This window comes from Drosophila miranda, chromosome 4, assembly GCF_003369915.1.
Source record: "Drosophila miranda strain MSH22 chromosome 4, D.miranda_PacBio2.1, whole genome shotgun sequence".
NCBI lineage: Eukaryota > Metazoa > Arthropoda > Insecta > Diptera > Drosophilidae > Drosophila > Drosophila miranda.
Window position 1 is genome coordinate 11405138 of NC_046677.1, and position 23280 is coordinate 11428417.

At 40.2% G+C, this 23280-nt stretch overlaps 1 protein-coding gene and 1 non-coding gene across 2 annotated transcripts; both read right to left on the minus strand.

The window, feature by feature from the left end:
* Window positions 1-17588: 17588 nt before the first annotated feature.
* LOC108164244 (glutamate receptor ionotropic, kainate 2) lies at window positions 17589-23274 on the minus strand. The gene is made up of 13 exons (XM_017299879.2): window positions 23193-23274; window positions 22984-23130; window positions 22864-22926; window positions 22136-22345; window positions 21575-21786; window positions 21356-21514; window positions 21138-21296; window positions 20802-21082; window positions 20555-20744; window positions 20132-20493; window positions 19645-20075; window positions 19318-19574; window positions 17589-19258 (listed from the first exon to the last, which is right to left on the minus strand). Exons 1-13 carry the CDS (start codon window positions 23272-23274, stop codon window positions 19073-19075), a joined length of 2739 nt encoding a protein of 912 aa, XP_017155368.1. The 3' UTR covers window positions 17589-19072.
* On the minus strand, window positions 17593-17742 carry LOC117189194. The gene has a single exon (XR_004473250.1). It is a non-coding gene; the product is annotated as a U4 spliceosomal RNA (small nuclear RNA).
* Window positions 23275-23280: the final 6 nt, after the last annotated feature.

Below are 23280 nucleotides of genomic sequence, written 5' to 3' on the forward strand. Positions count from 1 at the left end.
AAGAAGGAGCGAAGAGAGAGGAGAGAGAGAAAGAGACTTGTTTTAATAAATGAAAATTCATTGAAAGCTGATAGCGTGTGAAAAATAAACGAAATGTGCAATCGGTAAAAAAATATATGAAGTGTCAATGGTTGAGGCTACATCTGAAAATCTGCAAGAGATGCGCTATGAAAGTTAGAAGATATAGTATAGAGCCCTGCCTGAACAGGCAACCGAATCGATTCGGTATGATACGGTATTCGGACTAAATGAAGCAGTTGTCGTAATTTTCGCTGTGTTGCATCCAAAACTTTCGGTTTTTTTCCCGCTCACTCCGCAGTGCTCGCATTCGGTTCTTAGCGATTCAGGGTGATTCGAGTCTGACTGAGGGCAGGATTCCTAATGATCAAAAATCTTAAAGAGGCTTGAGTATAGCTGTGGTTTTATGAATATACAATATACAAATAATATATTTCTTTAGACATCTATAATTTTAATGATCATCTATCTCACTTCTAAATCAAAAGATTCCACCATTTAATAGATCTCCCCTCGAATACACCCGAATCACTTTGGTTCGCGATGGTTTCTATAACATGGCAACGACTACTATATATGTCAACTACTGTTTTGTGATCACAATCCCAATCCCCCATTCAGCTTAGTCACTCTGTCATGACATTTTTCTAGTGGCAATTAGCAGCCACAGCATTGGCCCTAAATCACACCGATTTGTTTTCAAGCTTACATCCGAGTAGCTACAGCTAACTGCCTGAATATTAATTAAAATAAATTGCCAGAATAGGCCAAAACAGAGCGGCGGCAAGAGTGGTTGACAGCCAAGGCAGTCGAGAGACACAAATTGCCAAAGAAAATACGTGCAAATCAAATATTGTGTCATATTTATATTGACAAAACTTGTAAAAAGTTACAGGAGTATTTTAATTGAATATTTTTGTCAAGGATATTATCAATATTTTTCAGGTATTGTGTGAGATATTGCCACTCAAGAATTTTGTTTTTAATGGAGATTAATACCCAACGATACATATGTACATACATATGTTCTATTAAAGCTGCCCACAAGTATCCAATTTTTGTCCATCAAAGTGACTCTCTCAAAGAGGAGTGCCTCTTCCATGAACAGATGTACTTATAAAATGGCATTTACTCACTCACTTGATAGCAGTACGGAAATCAATTAATTAGCTTCAGAGCACAACATATAAGTTAATTAATTGAGCCTTCGACGACTGAAATATTTTATTTGGGTTACAATATTTTTTTACATATATATTTGGAGGACATGAAATTCTGTGATAAATACACGAACGAATTGTGTTCATAATTTTAGCCTTGAAAGCGAAGCCGCCTGGCTCAAAGGACGGCTAGATATGGCCAAAAATTAAGCCAAAGTGCTGTTAAATTTAAGAGTATATCACAAATGAAAACTGTAAACAAAATGACATTAAATAGTTTTTGTGTGTGGTTAAAAAGAAGATGTCATATTAGCAAAAGGTATAGTCTTAAGTGCTATTTGCTTCGCCTCATCTGTGTTCAAAACTATGTCTGTATGCATATGGGTTTGTGTGTGTAGATGTAGATTCCTACCCTGGAACCGACATTTTGTGGGAAATAATAATTTAATTAGCCCCAAAAACACATACCCTAAGAGCAGGGGTTGAAAAAGAGAACAAAGAGTGCCAGGAGGTTATGACCTCCGAAACGAAAATTTGTGTGCATATCAAAAATACCAATTATGGCTACATTTTGTTACACCCCCCCGGCCATATACTTTGGCCCTTTCTGAACCTGAACTATCCCTCATTCAGTGACCATGTGGAGGCATCCGTGTGTGTGTGTGTGTGTCCTGGCATTTTCAATGGTTCTCGAGCATTAACGTTCAAAAGTCAATTAGTGGTTTTTATAAATGTGATTAAATTAAGTGACAATGTTGTTTACTGTTTTTACGCTTTTCGGATTTCAGTTTCATTTTAATTGGGCAAAAATATGGGCCTGTAAATTGCACGTAGGCAGGGCGTGGGGCAGAGCGGCGTCGTCCGGGCGTAATTCATCGAAAAATTGAACTCTAATTGGGCAAGGAATATTTGAGAAATTTGGTCTGTCAGTGTGGATTTGTCGCTGCATAAAATTTGCATAGTTTTTGGGCCCGTATAATGTTATTTTGTAGCGAGAATATTTTATGCGGGAATTGGATATAAATTAGAATGGCTTTTGGGTTGTCGGGAGATAAAGTGAACCCGGATTATAGAGCAAGTTAGCTTTTAGTAATTCTTGCTTATTTTAATGAATATTGATTGATCTTTAGGCGTCGCTTTAAACAACTAGTCTATAATTTTCTGTTCCTATTTCAGTTACAAATTCCACCTCGGGCACACTCTAATCACTTTACCCAAATACTTTTTCTTTTGTTTAACATTTTAATACAATATCAAATAGATGTTTTCCTTGGTAAAATATTTTTAAAATTAATTTTCCTCTCTGCTACAAATTTCCAAGATATTTTCTTACACCAGCAAATTTTTCTTATGCATTTTCTTTGTCCGCACAAAGAGCTGCAGGCCAGGCTTTTAAGCCTTTAAGCGAAACACAAAAAACCCATTTTCCACTCGCTACACACACGACAGACCCGGGGACATATGGACAGATATACAGTCGTATATAGACGACAACCAGGGGCTTTTCAACTTGTTGTCTCTTAGCATTTTTTAAAATCAAAAAGCGACACAACGTCAAAACAATTTGTCGTCGTTTAAAAGTCGACATTTAAATAAGAAAATGCAAATGCGGAGGACGACAGTTAGACAGTGGAGGCCAGGCCGTGCAATGGTAGTGCCACTGGAGCCACCGCCTAAATGTATGCAATAATATTTTTTTATGAGCACGAAAGACGCCGCATACGGTTTCGTATGCATAACATTAAGTCCTACGGACTACGGCTACTGACAATTCTAGTCAGGGTCTGGTCGTAGCTCTGGTTGGAGGAGGTCTAGTCTGGGCCTCAGGTTGGTGGGATGGCAGGGGCCACTGGCTCTCAGGCCCAGTTCTGGTCGAGCGTGACGGAGCGCAGCTGTAAATATAAAGTGTCAGGGAAACCACACTCCATACTGCTACGGCTGCAGACACCCATACAGCCGCGAACAATCACATACATGGATACGAACAATCACACAAATGCGGGCGCACTGGCACTCTCACACTTGGTTTTTGCAAAAACGTGTCTATTACAATTCAATTTGACAATAGGCGCACACAAAAGCCAACCCAAGCAACAAACCAAACATCCAACCATCCATTCAACCGCACTAAGCTACCGTGCACTCACACACAAACATTGGGGCGACACACGACACACTCACACACACACACTCTCATAGTGGGGACACAACACTCGCAGTGGGGCACACAAAAGCGCGAAACGCCCAAAAGTAGACTATAAAAAGTATAAACCAACGACTGCTATGTATACCCTGACTGGGGGAGAAGTATGCAGGACATCTCTCTCGAGATCTTAACTTCGTTGAAGAGCATATCTATTGTTAAACAGCACACTCCTAGATTTAATGACCCAGTTAAATATGAAATATATTTCTTAAGTTTGCAAACAAATTGCGTCAATGGAAACGAAGAACTCCTTACCGTTACCTCATCCACTGTATAGGTTGCCCTTCCTTAGACTTTACTTCTTTGATCTATGAAAGTTCCCGTTTTTAAACCAATTTTCCGATCCTCCAAAGAACCAAAGAGTATCTCGAATTCGCTTTATCCCCAAAGTACTTTCCCATTCATTGCCATTCATGTTTGTTTATTTGTATTTTGGCCATGTGTTTTTACTGCAACGGAAACGTCAAGTAAATTTTTTCCCCAGCTCTACCGTAGTTAGTTGATGAAAAAACGCGGAGAGACACAGAGCAAACAAAATAAAAAAAGGAGGAAAACTGGAGAACTTCCAGGGAGAGTATAGGAAACGAAGGAGGGCATTACAAAACAAAAATCTGAGCGACGCAGGTGGCAGGAGCCCCGGCCACAACAATGGTGACAATATGGCACAGAAAACCCCCCGGATCCCACTGGAACATGGCGAAACGTGAAGAGAACTCCACTTTGCCTAGTCCCTGGGGCGTTATTTGCACGTTTCCGGTATAAATATACAACGGTCGAGATTTGTTTATGCGAAATGAAGCGCACAAAAGACAATTCGCATAAATGTTTGCCCGGAAAAGAGCCCAGCTAGCTGCTGGTTGGGTTCATTCCTTTCCCCCCCCCTGTGTCAAAATGTGGGTCGCAGCGGCTGGGTGCTCAGAGTGGGGTTCCCTGGTGCGTGACTTTGGCGGAAATAAAATTTGTCAGCTTTCGGGTGGGTGGGTAGTGTCATGGCTTTAAATCAACTTACAAATGCTGTGAAAAAAGTTCTACTTTCCGGTCCCCCAACAGGTTGCCCAAAATTGGATCATTACATAATGGTTTCCATTATTCAGTGCCATCTGCCCGTCCTGCCCGATTCTCCAATTACAGGCCTAGTGCCTCACCTAACCATCAATCAATGAGTAAATGATCCAATAACTAATCGCCAGGATGCGATAACCATCTTTATAATTTGCTTGCTATCCCTCTCTAGGGGTCTGCACAGGCACATCAAATAAATAAATCATATGTGAAAACTTTTTCACTTAGACAATATTTTCGGGCAACACATTTTCTGTGTGTGTGTGTGTGTGTGCTTTCCTGCCATTCATATTACGATAGCCATAAGTCTGGGGCCTGTCGGTGCCCGGCAAGCTAGCCGAAAGGCTAGCTACAGTGGTATAAGGGTTCAAAGCGGCGCCCGTCTTGCGGAAAACTTCCTCATAACCAAGTCAACCTCAGTCAAAATGGATACCACTGCCGCACTTTCTCTCTCGATCGGTTGAAGTGACCTCAACTGAGAGTCCAGGATGTTCAGCAGAGTTCCCATAGTAATTATCAAACTTATCGTTGTTCTCAGTGGTCGTTTCTTCCACAAAAAAACACAAACAAAATGGCGCAGCTTAAGATTAAGAGCCGAAAAACTCTTCTTTTGTACAGAACTAGTAATCATTCCTTGACATCATTAATTTGTAGCCCATTCGGAAACCCATACATTTGTCCATAGTTTCTTTCTTAAACATTCAATTTGCTATTCTATTTTACCATCTGCACGTATTTACATAATTTACAGGCTTTTCCAAACCACTGTGCTGTCTGTGCACTTCCTATCCACTGGCCAAAAAAACTTTATACAAGCCAAATAGCCTTAGGCTGCAACTTGTAAACTTACACACAAAAATCCCATACACACACGTCTATAAAAATGTATCTTTTATCCCATTTGGTTCTTAGTGGCCAGCAGTAGGAGAAGTCCTTACGAAAATGGAATATTCAGCGCCGTTCCTGCCGCCTCCTGCCGAAGATGATGAATGGCCTGCGTGTGTTAGTTTTATGTGGAAGGAAACATGTGAAAAAGTTCACATCAATTTGTAAGTAAACCCCCGCACACACGGACGGACCACACTTCTTTTCTCCATTTCAAGTTTACACTGCTTTTTTGGTCCTTCGCTTTCCGCCTTTTGGTAAGCAAATCATTTGCTGACTTTAAGAAATTGAAACCATGGCGCAACCATGGCCCAGAAGCAGACAGGTCACGTATTATTATGGCCACAAAGCTTGTCGCTTTGCCAAGAACTGGATTTCGTTTTTGCCAACTTATAGGCGGCTTGTTCATTTGACTCCTGTGTGACTCCAGGACTTCTGTCCTGCACTACTCTACTCTACTCCTCTACTGAGCCATGTCCTTGTTTTGGGTGTTGACAACGTCCGTCAGGTCGCTCGATGATGGCGTTAGGATGATAGCGTGAGTTTCTCTCTCGCTTCTGGCCAGACCCACTAATTTTTTATGCCCATTGTCGGAGGGTCTCTCGTTCGCTCTTTGGCCAAATGTCAAATTGTTTTTAGAGCTGTCGTCGAGTTCCTATTCTATTTGTTTTTTTTTTTTTTTTGTGTCAGCAGCCACTTTTTATTGTTATCGTGTTGCCAGTTTTTTCTCTGTAGTTTTTCTATAGTTTTTCTGTGGCTTGCCTCTACTGTTTTTCTGTTGCTTTTCTTTGCCCTATAATCTGCGTTTGTTTGCCAGAGGCGCTCCTGGGATTACAATCGAATCGGAGGAGGTCATGTGTGTGTGTGTGACGTCTCTCTGTGTGAAACCGCAACCTGGTCAAAGCAATTCGAAACGCTGCTGCCATGCTGGATTGTCCTCAAACTCCGCTGGTGGCATCCCATTGGCATCTCAATTATAGAGAAACTTGTGGTATCTCCAAGACTCACAGGCCACTGATTGGAAGGTACTTGGGTCCCTGGAGGCCCAGGAAAGGCATCGATTAACAAGAAACTATTTGGCTTGGGCCTTCCTTAAAGTTGGTTTTCACCTAAACGAGTTTTCCCCTTCATTTCCCTGTGTGGAATTCAATGCTAATTTTCTGTACAATTGGCTTACACAACTCCTAGAGCTTGTGTGAGCCAATTTGGCGTCTGGCATTATGCAACCAAAGGGAGTCCTTGACTATCAAATATTAATCAATGCAATTGTCGTCTGCATCTGATTCTCTCAGACTCCATTCCATTTTCCAGATGTGTTCTTTTCAATTTAGCAGCTGAACCATTTTCTGGACCTCTACAGATGTACGATATGTTTTTTACCGATGGTTTTACTGGAAAACCCGATGGCACAGACAATTTTGAGTACTTGTAGAGAACTTTTGTCATTCCAAGTCTAAAATACTGTTTATAAACCAATGAAAATACTGTAAATGGAAAATTGCAATATCTTCGGCGAAAAGCACATCGTTTACTAATCTAAAGGTCATCAAAATATTTGTTTTTGGGTCTGACCAGCATACAAATTGATAAATTACAAAATACTAATTAAGGCCCCATCAAGGACTTGCACAGGAGTCCTGCCCGGTATGGAGTATCTACCAAATTATGCCCAGATATTACGATATTAATAATTTCCATATACCGACCATACAATAAATCTTGGGCGAGTGCGTACCCCCTGCGCACCGTTACTGCCTCTGGCTGTGGCTCTCTGGCAGGAGCCGCTTAAGTTCATGTCATTTGTCATATTTGAATTTTACACTTCCTTCCGGTGCGTCGTCGTCGTCGTCTCTCTTGGAATTGCAATTTGCTGGCAGCCAGCCTCCTGCTGTCCCCCAGCCTGCTGCCACGAGTATATGCCCCTTAATCACTGTACTCCCCCCACTAGAAAGCCGCACCCATTATAATTAACCAAGTTGCTTAGGCCTCCCGTCATCGTCTCCTCGCCCTCTGCCTCGTCTGTTCCGTCAGGGGCATGACAAATGTCTTCAATTGCAGTTCCTGAGCCGCCTATATCCTTGTGAGGCAACTCTGTGGGCCGACTACAGTGGCAAGATGGTCAGATTCAGATACACCGAATGTGCACCAAAGTTCATGTAAATTCCCTCGTACTCCAGCCTCCGCTTACTGCCTGCTTTAGATAAATTCCTGTGATTATAGTTTGCTCAATTGCACGTGCCTCTCTATATATATATTTATATATATAAATATATTTGTGTGGAGGTGTATGCGTGCATGTAACAGCATTTTGGGGCAAATTGATTCGAGATTTACTATTAAGATGATTTCCCTTCCATTTTGCATGCTGTGTTGCTCAAATTATTTTCAAATAAATTATAAATTTTCTAATGAATATTAAATTAATTAATGCCCTCAATGCGACAGGCAGCATGAGGAGCATTTTGTCAAGCACATTTTTTGCACATCGATTTCAAGGTTCAATTAGGAATTAAAATCAAATTTGGGCTTTAATTAATTTTCGATGAAAATTTGATTGAATCTTAAATGGGAGAGAGCTACCCCAAAAGGGTTTCCCTTGGCGTTAAAGATCAGAATAGACCCATATTTATTAAGGCAATTATTTCTTAAATTAATAAACATTTATGAACAAATAAGCATTGATCTCTGTGTTGAAAATCCTTTAGTAATTCCACATCAGCTACATTTGGCTCAACAATTAAAGTATCTGAACAATAGAACAATTGTGAGTCAATAGAACAAAGTTGAACACATGCCCCCTTAGTCATTGTTTAACCTCCCCCCACAAAACTGAAACCCAATCAAGTGAAAGGATAGCCCAGAAACCATGTCAAATGGCAAACACTTTTCAGCAATTCTCACAAAAAGTTTCCAGTTACAGTTACAGTCGCAGTTACATTTACTGTTTAATTGTTGGCCAACTTTAATCAAAAGGAATGGCCAACTCTTTCACACACGAGTATGCATGCCGCCATTGTCCTCTTAGTTCAATGGGGGATCAATGTATGGATGGATGGCAGGAAGGAAGGGTTTTTTGCTGGAAGTGGTGTTCATGTGATTTGATTTGGGGCTCCGCTTACACACTTTGATTTCAATTACAAAGTTGCTCGAGTGGAACAATAATATGAAATTGCTTCTTGGGCGGAACAAAAAGATGGGGCAGAAAGTGCCAGCTGCAGGTTTTATTGTATATGTTCGTATGCATGCTCCCAAAGCAAAACCTTGACTCAAGTTACAAGCCACAAGTTGCATGTTAGCAGCGCGTAAATTTTTTCCTGTTTATTGCCCAGACAGACACACAGAAAGGCAGACAGACAGTCAGACAACCGAATGGTAAAGTTTTATGTGCGGACAACAAATGGTCTTGGGGTCTGGCTCTGTGGGAGTTGGAGTTAAATTTTTTAATTTATTTTCTTCTTGAATTGTGCGGCGGAAGTGTTTAAAATTGCAAAAACACCGGACACGCCCAACCCACGCTTCAAGGCACGAGCCACTTACCGCGTAGATGCAAAACGATAGGCGCACAAATGGAGTTTAACAATAGGTTAAAAAGAGAGGCAACAATTTCAACATTTGCAACACTCAATATAATCAGCACTTGACCACAGACACTACAGATACATCAATATATATGTTTACAGAATTTGCAGGAAAAAAACAAAAAAATAGAAACCGCATTCAAGGGTCATCCACAGACCTAAGCGCCTCTTGGGGCTTACGCCTTTCGGCCCTGAGGGAGAGCTTGCCACAGACACAAGGGGCATAAAGCACATTATCCAGACACCAAACTGGAGCAGCAGGACAGCCAGTGGTCTGGCACTGGCTGTCCTGGCCGAAGGACTGAAGTACTCCTGGCCACATAAAGTGTCATTAGCTCGAGTGGCGGAGGAGGCATCTCTCTGTGGGAGTACCAGTACATTTGGCAGATTACAACCAAAGCAACCAAACAGCCAAAACAGCCAGTAAGCTAAGCAAATAAATGCTTCAGCATAAAAATATGAAATTATTTACTTTCAAAAAAAAATACCAGAAAACGGTAGTCCATGGGAAATTGTTATTTTAAAGAAGGATACTTGAATGCCCTTTCAGAATGGAAAAAGGTAAATATTTCGAAAAATGACAAGAAGGTTTTAAGATACACCTAAATCTGGCTAACGCCATAAGCTGAACTTGCAAGATTTATAGAAATATAGAAAAGAAATACATTAACACTGTCCGAGCACAAGGGAAGTATATAGTTTTTTTGGTCGCTTCCTTTTTTTTAGGATATAAAATAGTAACAGTAATAGCTCATGATACTTACAGGTTTATTTATTGTAAGACCATTGCAGCCTATGCCTTATGCCTTAAGGAAAGTCATTTCCAATATCATCTAAATACTTTCCCACGTCCACTTATTCACAAACTCGTCAAACTTTTGATAGTACCCTTTACCTTTGACGTGTATCCATGTAGAGTATCAAAAGTTTTTGTAAAATCTTCCATAAATGCTGATTAACTTGGGTTTTCCACTGCATAGCTTCTTACAGGACCGGCTGCCCCCCTGGTACTCCTCTTCGATCCTCTGCCGCTACTGCAGTTGTCTACTGTTGCTGTTTATCTTTTTGGATTGCAATTTGGCATTGGATATTGTGGCTCTGGATTTTAATATTGGCACTAAGTAGCTATCACAACGTTGCCGGACCATTCAAAATGAAGTGGCAAACTTGTTCATTATTGTTATTATGACTCTATCCCTCTATTCCCTCCCTCTTTGTATCTCTTTATCGCTGTCTGTACGAGTGTATTCATCTCTGTTTTCTGTTTGTTCAAGTTTGCGAATAGTTGGACTTTTTCGAGTGTCTGCTCTTCGACAATGTTGAATGGTATTTTCCTTTAATTAAAAAGCAAATTCGTACTGCCTCTGTCATTAGGCTGATTGAAAAGTGCAGATGCTAGATGGTGGGGGGTGGGGTGTTTGGGGTTGGGAGACGAAGACCAACTCCAAGTAAGCAATTTTTGCAAACGGCAAATAACAAATAACAGCATACCGTGTCGATTTTTAAGTGCTTCTTGGAAAAGGCTAAAAAAACGAACGGAAAACAAACTCGAAACTCGAAGGCGTCCGGCCCTATAGGGCTCTAGGACTACCGACCCCCGATGGTGTGCTCAAATAAGCACTTGAGCCATGAAATGTGGAAAATAACCAGCCGCATAATGACCACGCTTCGTCCCTGCATACACACATACCCGCATAGGTACTAATAGTACTCGTACTCGTATCTATGTACACGGGTATATGCATAAGTATATATTGTATGAAAGGGGTTGCATTCCCACCTAATGACTTTGAAACGTATGGAAGCAAAGTCAAAAGCATGCACTTAGTGGGTATTACAGCCACGTTAATCACAGACCGGTAGCATAATGGCAAGCTGCAACGCAAAATGCGTGACGAGGGGGCGCGGAATGCAACTATATTACAAAAAGGGCTTACGTTATTTCAAGCAGGATCGTGTAATGGAAAAATTGATTTTGTTTAAAAAAGGGAGCATTTCTTTAGCGAAATAATGTGTTACTGGTGCGAAAAAATATCAATCCGGTGGCTAAGGCTTGTCAAAGTTTTCCCCCAGGTGTACTGTATCTCAAAACGGGGACACTGAGAGAAAAATTCCACACCCATATTGAACTTACATATTTTATTATGAAATACAATCACTATGAAATTAAATATATTTCACTTTAATTTGAATAGAAGTATAGTCTAATAAATAAAGAGTTTTTAGTACAGTCTACATTTAATCTAAATATAAAACACTTTGAAATAAATGTACTATGATATATCAAATTTGTAGGAAATATTTAATTTAAATATTAAATATATATATTTTAAACGGGAAATATATTTAGATCAAATATTTTCATTTAAATATTAAAATGTAAGTGAAAACACGTATTTATTTTCTACTATTTTCATTCTCGGGGGTCACATCTATTTGTATAAATATTTAAATCAAATTCGATTCTCTGAGCATTTATGTATTTTTTTTTTGTGTTGTTGTTATTTCAAAGCATGTTCATTGATTCCTTTGTGTAGGCTTTAGAAGAAGTAAAGCTTACAAGCTATCGGCCACTATGTTATGATCAAAGTCGTTGCCAGGGTATTTTTAAACATTCAGTTATGTAAAAATCATGCCATTAATTCCACAAAATTTCCATCAAAGCAGCCAAACGTTTCGAGAACCACCAATACCTTTTAAGACTACATACTTCCTGCTTCGCTGAGGTGAGTTTTTTTCACTCCCAACTCCAAACAATCGCCAACCAATTGAAAGATAACGACCCATTCTCACTGAAGGTACAACAACAAGCAGAAAAACAAAAATGGAAATGAGAGCAAAGTGCGAAAAAGCAAAATCAAAAAAAAAAAGAAAAGAAAGGAAAAGTATATGAATAGAAGGAAAATATGCGCAGTCGCCGGGAAACAATAAAAGAAAAAGAATGAAAAATATCACAACATATATAGGAGATACATAGGGTAGGCACCTCTATATAGCCAGCCACCCTTACCACAGACAATACTTAGGCCTCATCTCGGCGACGAGTCCTCCATCTCACTGGTGCTCCTTCAATGGCTGTCTGACTTCCTCATAAGTCATGTCAAGCATTTGTTTTCCATAGCATACTTATTGGAGACTCCACTGCGCATTACAACAGGATGGGTGGGTGGCTGTCGGGTGTCGGTGTTGGTGTGGGTGCGTCGCGTATTTATTTATTATTTAACGGGAACAGCCTATCGCATGCCCTGGTAGGCGTATATTTTCCAATTTTCAATGTCTTCGCATTGGGCGCATACGGCTTGTTCGTTTCTTCGTGTCTTCGACTGTCGGAATCGAATTTTTCCTGCGAGTGTCTGTTCTTGGCTTTTTCTTCGTTTTTTCTTTCTGCTTTTTTTCTTACATGAATTTCTTGTTGTATGTTGGGAATTATTACAGCTGGCTGAATCACGCTTTCCATTTGCCATTTTCCCCCGTTTTATTATCCGAGAAAATTACTTATACAGCATGTTGTCTTGACATTGAAGCTAAACTTGAAAATTGTTTTATTCCGCTTTAAGCTATTATTCAGAAATCGTTTTATTAAGCTAGAAATTATTATGGAGTGTATCTTTAAGAGAAATGCAATTTTTGGCATTTTATTACAGGTGGAAGTTACGTGTACGACATGTTGAATAGGTGTACTCGACTAAAGTAATTGGGTATAAAAGAATTGCTTATTTTTAAGCCAAAACAGTACTTTTTATATAACTATTACTTCCTTTATTCTCTCTGTGCTACACTTGTTGATATCTTATATCAAAAAAGATTCATTACCTTGTCTAAGAATAAACAAACTCAAAGTCATTTCAACTTAATCTTTGCCATACATTTTGTACCTAAATAACTATACAAACATTCTTCTCCCCATTTCATATTCCAAAACAAAATCAGTATTAATGTCTTTATAAATTGTCTATTGACTTACATGGAAAAGCCGCTGCCTGGCAACCTTAGCCAAAGAAAAACTCACCACACTTGCTCCACCAGGGAGAATTTCCCCTACAATAATTTCCCTTTCAACCAAATGTGAGACAAAAAACGATTACTACGATGCATTTTAGTTCTGCAAGAGACAAACAGTTGATATGTTGCCCGAGACTTTACGAAATTTATTTTATAGATTAGCTAAGTTTATTTATATTTAAATCAATTAAATATACAAATAAAACAGCTGAAAATACTGGACTCACTTTTTTTTAAAAAGCAAAAAAAAGGTTTGGGCTGTTGGCTATTTTATTTATTATGCAAAACGTAATTAGACTTTATGTTATTTTTTATTGGTCTATTAATTGGAAATTTAATTATGTAATATGTCAGAATATTCTCCAAAAACTTATAGAGTTTTTAGACTTTCTTAAATGCAGTTTACAATTTAATAAACTAATATTTTAGCAAGTAAAATTAGAGTTTTCATCTACAAAACCACATAAATATCATACAAAATATTTCAGAATGCTCTTCAGCAATTAAAGAATCAATAAAGAAAATGTTTAAAGGCAGCTTGAATGCAATTTTCTACAGCAACTGCAAATGAAAAGCCAGCCAGAAAAACAGAAAACCACCCGACAAGTTAAAAGTTGCAATGGAAAAAGAAAAGATCTAGGTCTAGAGACAAAAATGAAATTTTCATTAAAAGGAAAGAAAAATATCTGCGTCAGACGATTTTCAAGTTTCTCGAATGTCATTTACGGTCTAGGGTTGTGGTTGCCCCTGGATGCTACTTCGTACTTTCCATTCCCCCAATCGAAACTTTCACAAATTCGAGAACGTCAGTCAAGACACGCATTTGACATTGACTTCAAAATCAAATCAACTTTACAGGCCAACAGAGGGCAGGACAGGGGTCAGCTACAGAGGAGGAGAGGGGCTAGGACAGACTGGGGGATTCTTCTGCCCAACATCGAGAGAATGAAAATCAATTAATACGTTTGTAAATGTCCAGCAGTTGGGCATTTCAACTGGTTGCTCCTCTACACTCATTTGCAGACGGATATTGGTTGGGGCTTTAGTGTTTGAAGAGAAGTTTTTAGGATTTTTGGGAGCTAAGAAAGGCTCACACTGGCAGTTGATTTATGCCGTGCTCAGGAAATAGGGTCCACTTGGGAAAAATACATTCAGCGGACACAAAGTCTATCAACTCTCTGATAGAACATTGGGCATATGCCATCATTTTTCTAGCTGCTGAAAATTCATTGCATTTATTCAATTCCAAAAAGGAAAAGCAACTATTTTCCATTTATTTTAGCAATTTTAAACATAGAGTCCAGAAACAATAAAATGCAACATATATGTTTGGATAATTAGTACAATTTATGTATAGTTCTTTGAAATATGATTAAGCGGAAATATTGTACACACATTTTGTTAACATTTGTATACTCTTATAGAAGGTAGAATAATATTGATTATATGTTTGGCAGAAAAGGAAGAATAGGCAATCCTAAAACATATTCATATATTTTCGAGCTATTTCGGCAATCCACCTATGTTAGGGTCCACAAAATTCTATACCAATTTAACAATTTTCATCTTGAATATCTCCGTAATTGATTTCCCATTCGAACAACCAAACACTAATTGGGGCATAATTATCTCGGCGTCCTCGAATCTGCCGTCGAATGGACATTCTTCTGGCTGGCATTCCAAAAAGAGAACCAGAAAACCGCGCTTCGCAATTAATTTTTGGCACAAATTTAACACACAAATCTACGCGTAAATAATCGAAAAATGAGATCACAGTTGTGTGGCACAGTGGCACACAGCTACTGTTGTTGCAGTTGCAGCTGCATCAAATAACAATAGATGGATTCCCGCCCCCGCAACAGATCCCATGGAAAACTGGTATCCTGTGATTGTGGCGAGTTTTCCGGGTAGCTTTGCTTAGGCCTCGCTTTTCGTTTCATGTGTGGCACGTTGCACGTTGCACCCGCCCAACCAGTTGGCAGTCATGAAACAATAATGTCCACAAATTGACGCCACAAGCTGTTGGTTCAATGAGAGAGCACACACACATGCACATGCACATCGACTCCCCTCCTCCTCCTCCTACACAAATGCACATGCACTGTGCGTCTGTGGCACTTCCTCTGTTACGCCATATTGAATTTGTACCTCTGCCTGAGCCTGAGCCTCACGACCAGGAGCCAGCCTCAGCTTCCGCCGTCCTGTAGGCCCCGGGGCGGGCTCCACCTCCTACGTCGTGCTGTGTTTTGGCTCTGTTTTTATTTGCCAGCTTGCTTTCTGCTGGTTAGCTGGTTGAATTTCCCGAAATTTCACCAGCTCCCAGGCACACACCCATGCCACATGCGAGTCGCCCGTGCTCCTCACGAAAATACAAGCCAACATATTGGCTCTCTTCTGCTGCCCCAGAGCAACAATTATCGGGCAGTGTTGAGGCCGGTCCTCTCGACAACTTGTTGTTTAAAATGCATTGTGGATGCCTAGAACTGCACTTTCCGGCGGAGATTTGTGTGGGTGTGCACCATACACCATTGGCGGAATGCTGATTATAAAATCCATCGAAAATTTGTGCCTACTCCTACACTTTCTCTAAAAGTGGATGATTGGTACGAGGCGTATTCGTTATTTATATGTTTTATCTTTCCATCCTGCCTGTTATATTACTTTCCATAATTACCAATTAAAATCTAAAAATTAATTTAATTAACTGAATTAACTCAACATGTAAAATCATGAACAAAATGAATCAATTTTTCACTAACAAAAGAGTATTCCCTGTTTAATTGATCGAATAATTGAAATTTAATTTAGTGAATGCACTTCACTGCATATACAAATATTTGCACCCCCTTTTTAGTCACCAGCTGAGCAACCAATTAACCCAATAACAACTGGATTCCACACCCATCCATCGCCCCCCAATAAATAACAATTAAAATTTTATATACAATCAAAAAAAGAATGCTGCCACACAGATAATAAAACAATTTGCGGTTTTTTTTTGCCAAAACGTTTTTCAAATTGTGTGGCATATCTAACAATAACGAAAATTCTACAATGCGGTTTAAGGCACTCACTCGCAGCAGCAGCAAACAATTCGACAACGAAATCAAAATAAAGGCAGTGCAGTGGAGTCAACACACACATTTATTCAAATCAAAACATGCTCAAAAAGATAAAAGATAAAAGATGTCAGATAAAAAAATCAACCAAAGAAGTGAGCTCTCTCTCTCTCTCTCTCTAGCTGAGGTCAATCCGAAACCCCAAGCCCCAAAACACGAAACACAAAACCCAATGCCATCGGACATCCCTTCACACGCACTCTTTACACTTGCAACATTGTTATATCCTCTGGTCATACCCTAGAAGAGGGTGCTTTGATTTTGATTAGAGGTTTGCAATGATATTTGAGGTTCTATCTAATATGTGGGCCGTCGATCTAAAAAAGCAAGGAACATGCCAAATAGTAATGCAGAATGAACATGGGACGAATCTAAAAAGATCCAATGTGCGTGTGAGCATGTCGCAATTGCGTGGGTCCCAATCTCAGGACGGAGAGAATGGGTCAGTGAGTCGGGGCTTGGCAAACGAGGGAAGTGAGTGCGCAAAGAGCTTACCCCTAATAACTTTTACAATCATACCTATGTATGTCCTTAATAACATCAATTTCAAACCGCATTCAAAGCCGCCAAGATTGGAAGACTCAGGATATAGATACACAGAATAATACAGGATACAGATATAGGATATCTTTTATAGAAATTATAAACCAGCTCTTATAAAAAAAAACCTTCTGGCATCAATCAAACTTGGGCTCCTATAAGACAACTGGTTATCTTAGGGTATCACGGACTTCGGCTCTCGAACCTACCGTTTATTTGATAGAACGAGTATTTCCTCTTTTTTTCCGGGGTTGGCTGCCCTTTTTCTGTTGTATCCTTTTGTGTCCTAGTGGAGTCCTGTTGTTGCTTTTATTGGTCTGTCATGTTTATGTTGGCAAGTTGTTTTTGTTTGCCGTGTAATCGAGTCAATTGTTTCCGCTCCGTCGATGAGGCAATCGACTGCGTCTGTTTTTTATGGCTTTTTTTCTCTGCCTGTGTGTGGGGGGTTATGGGGTGTTGTAGTTTTTGTTGTTGTTTGATAGCCAACATCCGTTTAGTGGAATTTTTTTTGGCCCGAAGGCATTTCCCTGACAAGGGTTAATAAGCTTGTGGGACTATGTCACTTTTGACAGAGATGAGAGGAATGTTTATATGAAATGATTTGTTAGCCACTCGTGCGTTGATCCCCACCTAATGAATATGCTGGATTCTGAGGGTGTTGGGTTGGAATGATTGAAAGAATGCGAATGCGATTTATGTCGGACATTTTACGGATATTAGTAGTAGCATAATTGTACATAATAATATGAATCCTATACTTTTGTAAAGCGGCAGATAAAGCTATTTACTGTATGTATATTTTTAGGGCTGTTCACATTGGGTGTTGATGCTTAATAAGATCCGTGTGGATCGTGAGAGCAATAACAGTAATCTGTACCCGGCAGCGCCACAGGCTCTTTGACAGAGAGCCATAACAAGCTGTTAACCTGGAGTACTAGCAGAGCTGTTGCCCTAATGGTTTCTAATGGAATACCATCCATTAGCTCTAAAGCTTATACGTCTTGAAATGTATTCATAATTCGGCCCTTTTGGGACCTTAAAAAAATTGCCTCACTGTATCAGAACCTTGCGGAACCGAACAGAGGGCGAGTTATTGGCTAAAGTTTTCAACTAGCAATAATCGCAGCTCAGTTGTAGCTTCATTGCTTGCGGTATTGCCACTGCACAAGGCTGGTAAAGAGTTGGAAAAATTCACAATCTATATGTACATGAAGGGAGCTTTAACCTATTGGGAATTATAGAAGTGCATCCATCAAAAAGGGTTGCAAAAACTGGTCAAGCTTTGGGGTAGTGGCTTCCAAAACCAGTTGCCCCTTAAACAAGTCACCACCAGTTCCAATTACACTCAGAGAGTCAGAGCAGATTTTTGCGAAGCTTTATCAAGGGCTGGCCACTAGTTTCCCCCCTTAGCTATTGAATTTTTATGACCTAACAAGCAAATTCTTCCTGCCGAAACCACTTCGATGATGACCATTGCCCGCATCAGACACGCACTCCCATTCAACATTGATGGGTCCCGCAACATAAAAAAAACGAGAAAACAGAAAAGGGCAATGAATGGTTTGGGATGGGAAAGAAGAGAGGAGAAAGAGGAGTAGCTGTGAAAGGGTCAAGTGTGGATCTGCTGATGCTGCTGCTGTTGCGTTCTGGCCAGATACTTGGATTATGGCAGTTAAGCGGCTTGGCCCACTGTGCGGCGGTGGCCAAACTGTAAATTGTAAGCTGCTTTAAGGCAACAGCAGCCAGACATCGACCGTCGAAAATTTCCTTAAAGTTAAATGCCACTCAACAATCAGCATTCCACCTCAGACAATTTCGCGGCCTTTATGGGGTCCTGGACCCTGAATGCCAGCACTCGACTCGACGCCGATCCGGGCCCGGCCTGCCAAATGGCTGAATGGCCAAAGGTTTTTGTATTGCGCTTTGTAATTTAAATGGCTCTTTTATGGTGCAGGCAATAAAATGTACAAATAAGGGTTAATTATGTCCCGGTAGTTGACGGGTCTATGGGCCCTTAAGATGCCCAAATTTGTGGGTGGCAATTGGCTGTCGGGAATGTTAATGAGTGCGGATTAAAAAGCTGCTGTTGTCTGCCCTGAATGTCCCTGCCATTGTTTCAATAAAACGCTTGTTTGGAAAGGAATTGGTTGGAAAGTACGCCGGAGATTCGAAGTAGCAGGAATCCCAGTGTACAAGGTGTTTAGGGCAGCAGCTGAAACAGAGCAACAGCGATGTTAGCACCCAGGATAACAGTTACGACTCTCGTTTACAGCTTGTAGACGGAACCGATCTCACAATCCACAGGGCTCCCGAACGACCTTAGCTTGTAATAATAACTCCTCCCACATCTACTACTTTATCCACTCTGCCACAAACAGAAAGCCAGTTCTTTTTTCTTTTAAATTATATCATGGTTTCCCTTCAAAGCTTAGCTCTATAGTATCCTATCTCTATTCTATATACATATTTCACTGAATGTTTGCAAGCCTTTCCATCCATTTACTACTCCGCTCTTTTCTTTGTCTTTTTCCTCTTTTTTTCGTTAGAGGCACTCGATAACTGTTGCAGGGAGGAGTAGCCCGTGGAGGTCGAGTCTCGACTCTGGCGATAGGTGTGCAAAGGCTTCCTAGTCAGCCAGAAGCGTAAGAGAAAGTTAATCTCTGCTTTCAAAGCCAACTTGGTGGGTATCTATAAATATAGAACTATTAATCATCATATTCAAAGGACATATTTATAAAAGAACAAACCCTCTCTTTCACAGCGATGCGATGGACATGCCATAGAAACTCTGCTATGCCAATGAGAAATGCAATAAATAGGCCCACAATGAGCACTACGAAGAGTCCACCCACAGAATCCATATCGAATTGTCCATCATCGATGGTCGAGTCCTCGACACAAGTACTTTCATTGCTATTGAACCATTTGTTCCTCAAATTGTAGAGAACACCCTGTTCGCTAAGCTTGAGTATACCCACACTGAGATTCGATCGAAAATTGGCATCTATAGAGGCAATAGAAAAAAAATATAGAATTCTCATGGAGAAATGCAGATAGGTACATTCAACACTCACTCAATGGCACTGCTATGCCGTAATGCTTCTCGCCAAAACTCTCTCCAATTTGTGTTAGCTCACAATTCCTCTGCACATAGTACTGCAGATTGGTGGTCTCCATCAGAAAGGCATAGGCTCCACGGCTTAGTTTTACCCGATCCACACCTTCTTCGTTGTTTTTAGTGAAGGCATCTGGCTTAAAAGACAACATCTTGTTCCAGGCCATGCGATTCTCCGTGTCATTCGATTCGGAAAAGTAAACGGATGTGGCTCCACCGCGTATGGTCCCGAACTGTACCTTATTTTGGTCAATAAGGTCATGCAGGGAGGCTATATTCCCCGACAACTTGGAAGAGGTTATAAAGGCAGCCAGTTTCGCGATATATGTCTGAGATATGAGCAGGGCAAAGATCCACCAGAAGGCGGTCAGCAGGCGCATAGGAAGGCCCCTGGAAAAAAATAAATAAAATATAAAAAATAAATAAATGTATTCCGATTTACTTACCTTGGCAACAGATCACAGCCTTGCGTTAGTATAGAACCCAACACCAGCCACATGGTATTATGCATATTCCAGATATTGTGACGCACCAGCTCATGATTGGCATTCTCCGTTGGAGGTTCCCATGATCCATGATCCATGCGTCCGGCCAAAATCATGGCCATCGATGTGATCATCATGGCAATCATTACATAAAGCCAAACCTCCACACCATACGGATTGAGGAAGCCATAAATATCCGCCTTGGGCGGCGGCTCCTTGTACGACAGAATGCTAATGCCCAATTGCATGAAGGGTACAGTGAAATCCACAACTGAGCGACGTGCCTGGGTAATGGTCAAGTCACAGATACCTATTTGAGCATTCTAGAATGAGAGTAGAGGAAATTGTGCTGTGTATCTTTTAAGTAAAGATGCTGTATCTTACATTGTCAATCAGCTGTCGTATGATGCCATCCCATTCATCGGTAGCCGCATCATAGCTACCATATTTATTATCCCTAACAGGTTCGAAATCGAAATCAAATTTGCATTCCTCTGCCAATTTATATATTAAATCCACGGCATAGCCCTCAAAGCGTTCATTGCCTTCATAGTGAACGCCTTCGGGTTCGTCTCTAAAAAAAGGTGTAGAGATATATAGAAGACATAGCTAAAATATAGGGTTTACTTACCGCCAGCTAAAGTACGGCTTACCCACACGAGTGGCCACTGTAAACCGCACGGGTTTCTGCGAGAAATCCTCTTTGTTCTCCAGACGTCTCTGCTTCACCGCCTGAGTGGAGTTCTCCTTTATTTTCTCAATATCCACAAGCTGAAAATCTTTATTCCAAATGTGGGTCACGCGATCGATGAGAGGATTGTACACTTCCAAATTGAAATCCTCACGCTGGCCATTCGCATTGATCTTCAGACGTTGGGTCTTGAAGGGAGGCTTTATTTGCTTCGGTGTGAGCTGAAATATCATTTAAGATTAGCAATTGATTGGATTTTTATGAGCTCTCATCTACCTCCTTCATTTTCTGTACTACATGTGGTCCTGGTTGCCAAAAGCCATGGCCGCAGCTAAACTGTGGCATATAGAAACCTGATCGTTGACTCATATCCAGCAGAGCATTGTAGAATAGAACCACAGCATCATAGACAAGCTGCGTTCCTAGAGAATCAAACTTTATACAAAATATTAATTTACGAACCCATTAAAGTCAGTTTTATACTGAGGACCTACCCTAGTATCCACTTCATTGTCGAATACGTCAATTTCATCATGAACTGGCGGTGGAATATATGTTCTTAGTCTTACAGCTGCCACTGTCACTGTAAACTCTCTGGAATAGAAACGATCTATGCCACTAACATGGGTATCCAGATTGGTTAGGAATAGATTCTGCGAAAGAAGAAATCATCAAAAATCAATCATTTATTGTTGTATATCAAGGATACTCACATTAAAAGGGCCTGTCATATTAAAGTCTATAGAGGCATTTACTACATCCACCAGAATATCGGAGGGACAATCCAATAGCACAAACTTTTCTCGGGCATTATTGATTCTTTTCCAGAGTATGCGATAGTCGTCCCCACGCTGGAATTCCTGCATTTTGATACCCGTTTTATGAAGCTGTTTCCAGGCAAAGATATGCTGCAGGCGATTGAGGTCTAAGGGAGGAAGGGGGTAGGTATTGATTGGGAAAAGCTAACAGACTATTGATGATAGATTCCATAGATATCTAAGATGCTGGGAATGCTATTGCGGATATTTAATGTTATAGTAGAGAACAAAATTTCAGTAGAGTGTAAGAGTTTTTAGATGAGACGTTTAAAGAATTTAGTAAGGTTTTAATACTGAAAAGACAACCTAATAATATACATAGTTAACAATAAGAACATAAACTTAACATAAGTCCCCTGCGCACTCGCTTCGCTTGTACACCAACCCCCGGCTCACTTGCTTAAAGTAAAATATGGGACCAACAACTTTTTTATATAATAGAGTGACAATACTCACGAGTACTCTTCTCATAGGCAATGGTAAAGGACTTCCAATCGAAGGGCTTGCTGCCCAAAATATCCGAAAAGGCATTCGATAGCATCAGTTCCATTGGTGCCACATTGACAGTCATCTGATGGTTGAGTCTCTCCCTAAACGACTGCTGGGGATGCCAATCGAACTGTAGATGTGGTATACCCGTCATATTACACAAAACCTCAACAATATCTGCAAAAGAGAGGACGATAACAAGAGATATACATATACATATATATATATATATATAGAGAGAGAGAGAGAGAGAGAGAGAGAGAGAGAGTGTATATTTTTGTTTAGAATGATCTGGGGAACTAACAAAACATACAATGAAAGTGCTGAGCAAAACACGAAGAGCACAACACAAACCAAACGACAATCGAGAGGGGGAAATGTATTCTTGGCATCGGTTCAAAAAGTCGTTTATTTACTGCAAAATTATTTGGATCTTTTGGATGCTGCGTGGCCCGATTTTTATGTGAGAGTGTGTTTGGATATTCTGAAGAATCATTAACGAGGTTGGCGGCATAATGGGACGAGCCTTTAGAAGATTCTCCCTCTCTCCCTCTTTCTTGCTCTCTAATCTTTATGGATTTATACATATATGTATATATGGCTAGACATTATTTTATGACGCTAGAGCATATGATTTTTGTTTAAAAATAATTTAACTATGGGCCGGAAAAAGGAAAAAAAACACAAGAACTTACCGCTGTTCGTCTTTGAACTTGGTCCAAAAATAGCAGCGACACCATTTCCAATCAATTCGCAAGCTAAAAAATGTTTAAACATATCTATACAATCCTTAACGAAGATTGGAAACTACTTACAAAGATCCTGTAAGACAATGCTGTCATCAATTGTCATATAATGTTTGATGGGTTCCAATCGTAGGTTAGGATTTACGGCATTCACTTCTTCCACGGCCACATCAAATGCTTCAGCGAGCTTCATTTCCGTATCGAAGAAAATGGCACCTAAATGAACATTATATTACATATTTACTATATACAAGACTCATATGTTCACGTCTACCAACCAATTTTCACCACCAAAGCCTCATCATTGGCGTTGCTGGAACAAAATAGAGCCACTAGCACTAGGAACTGTTTGACAGACATCACGAT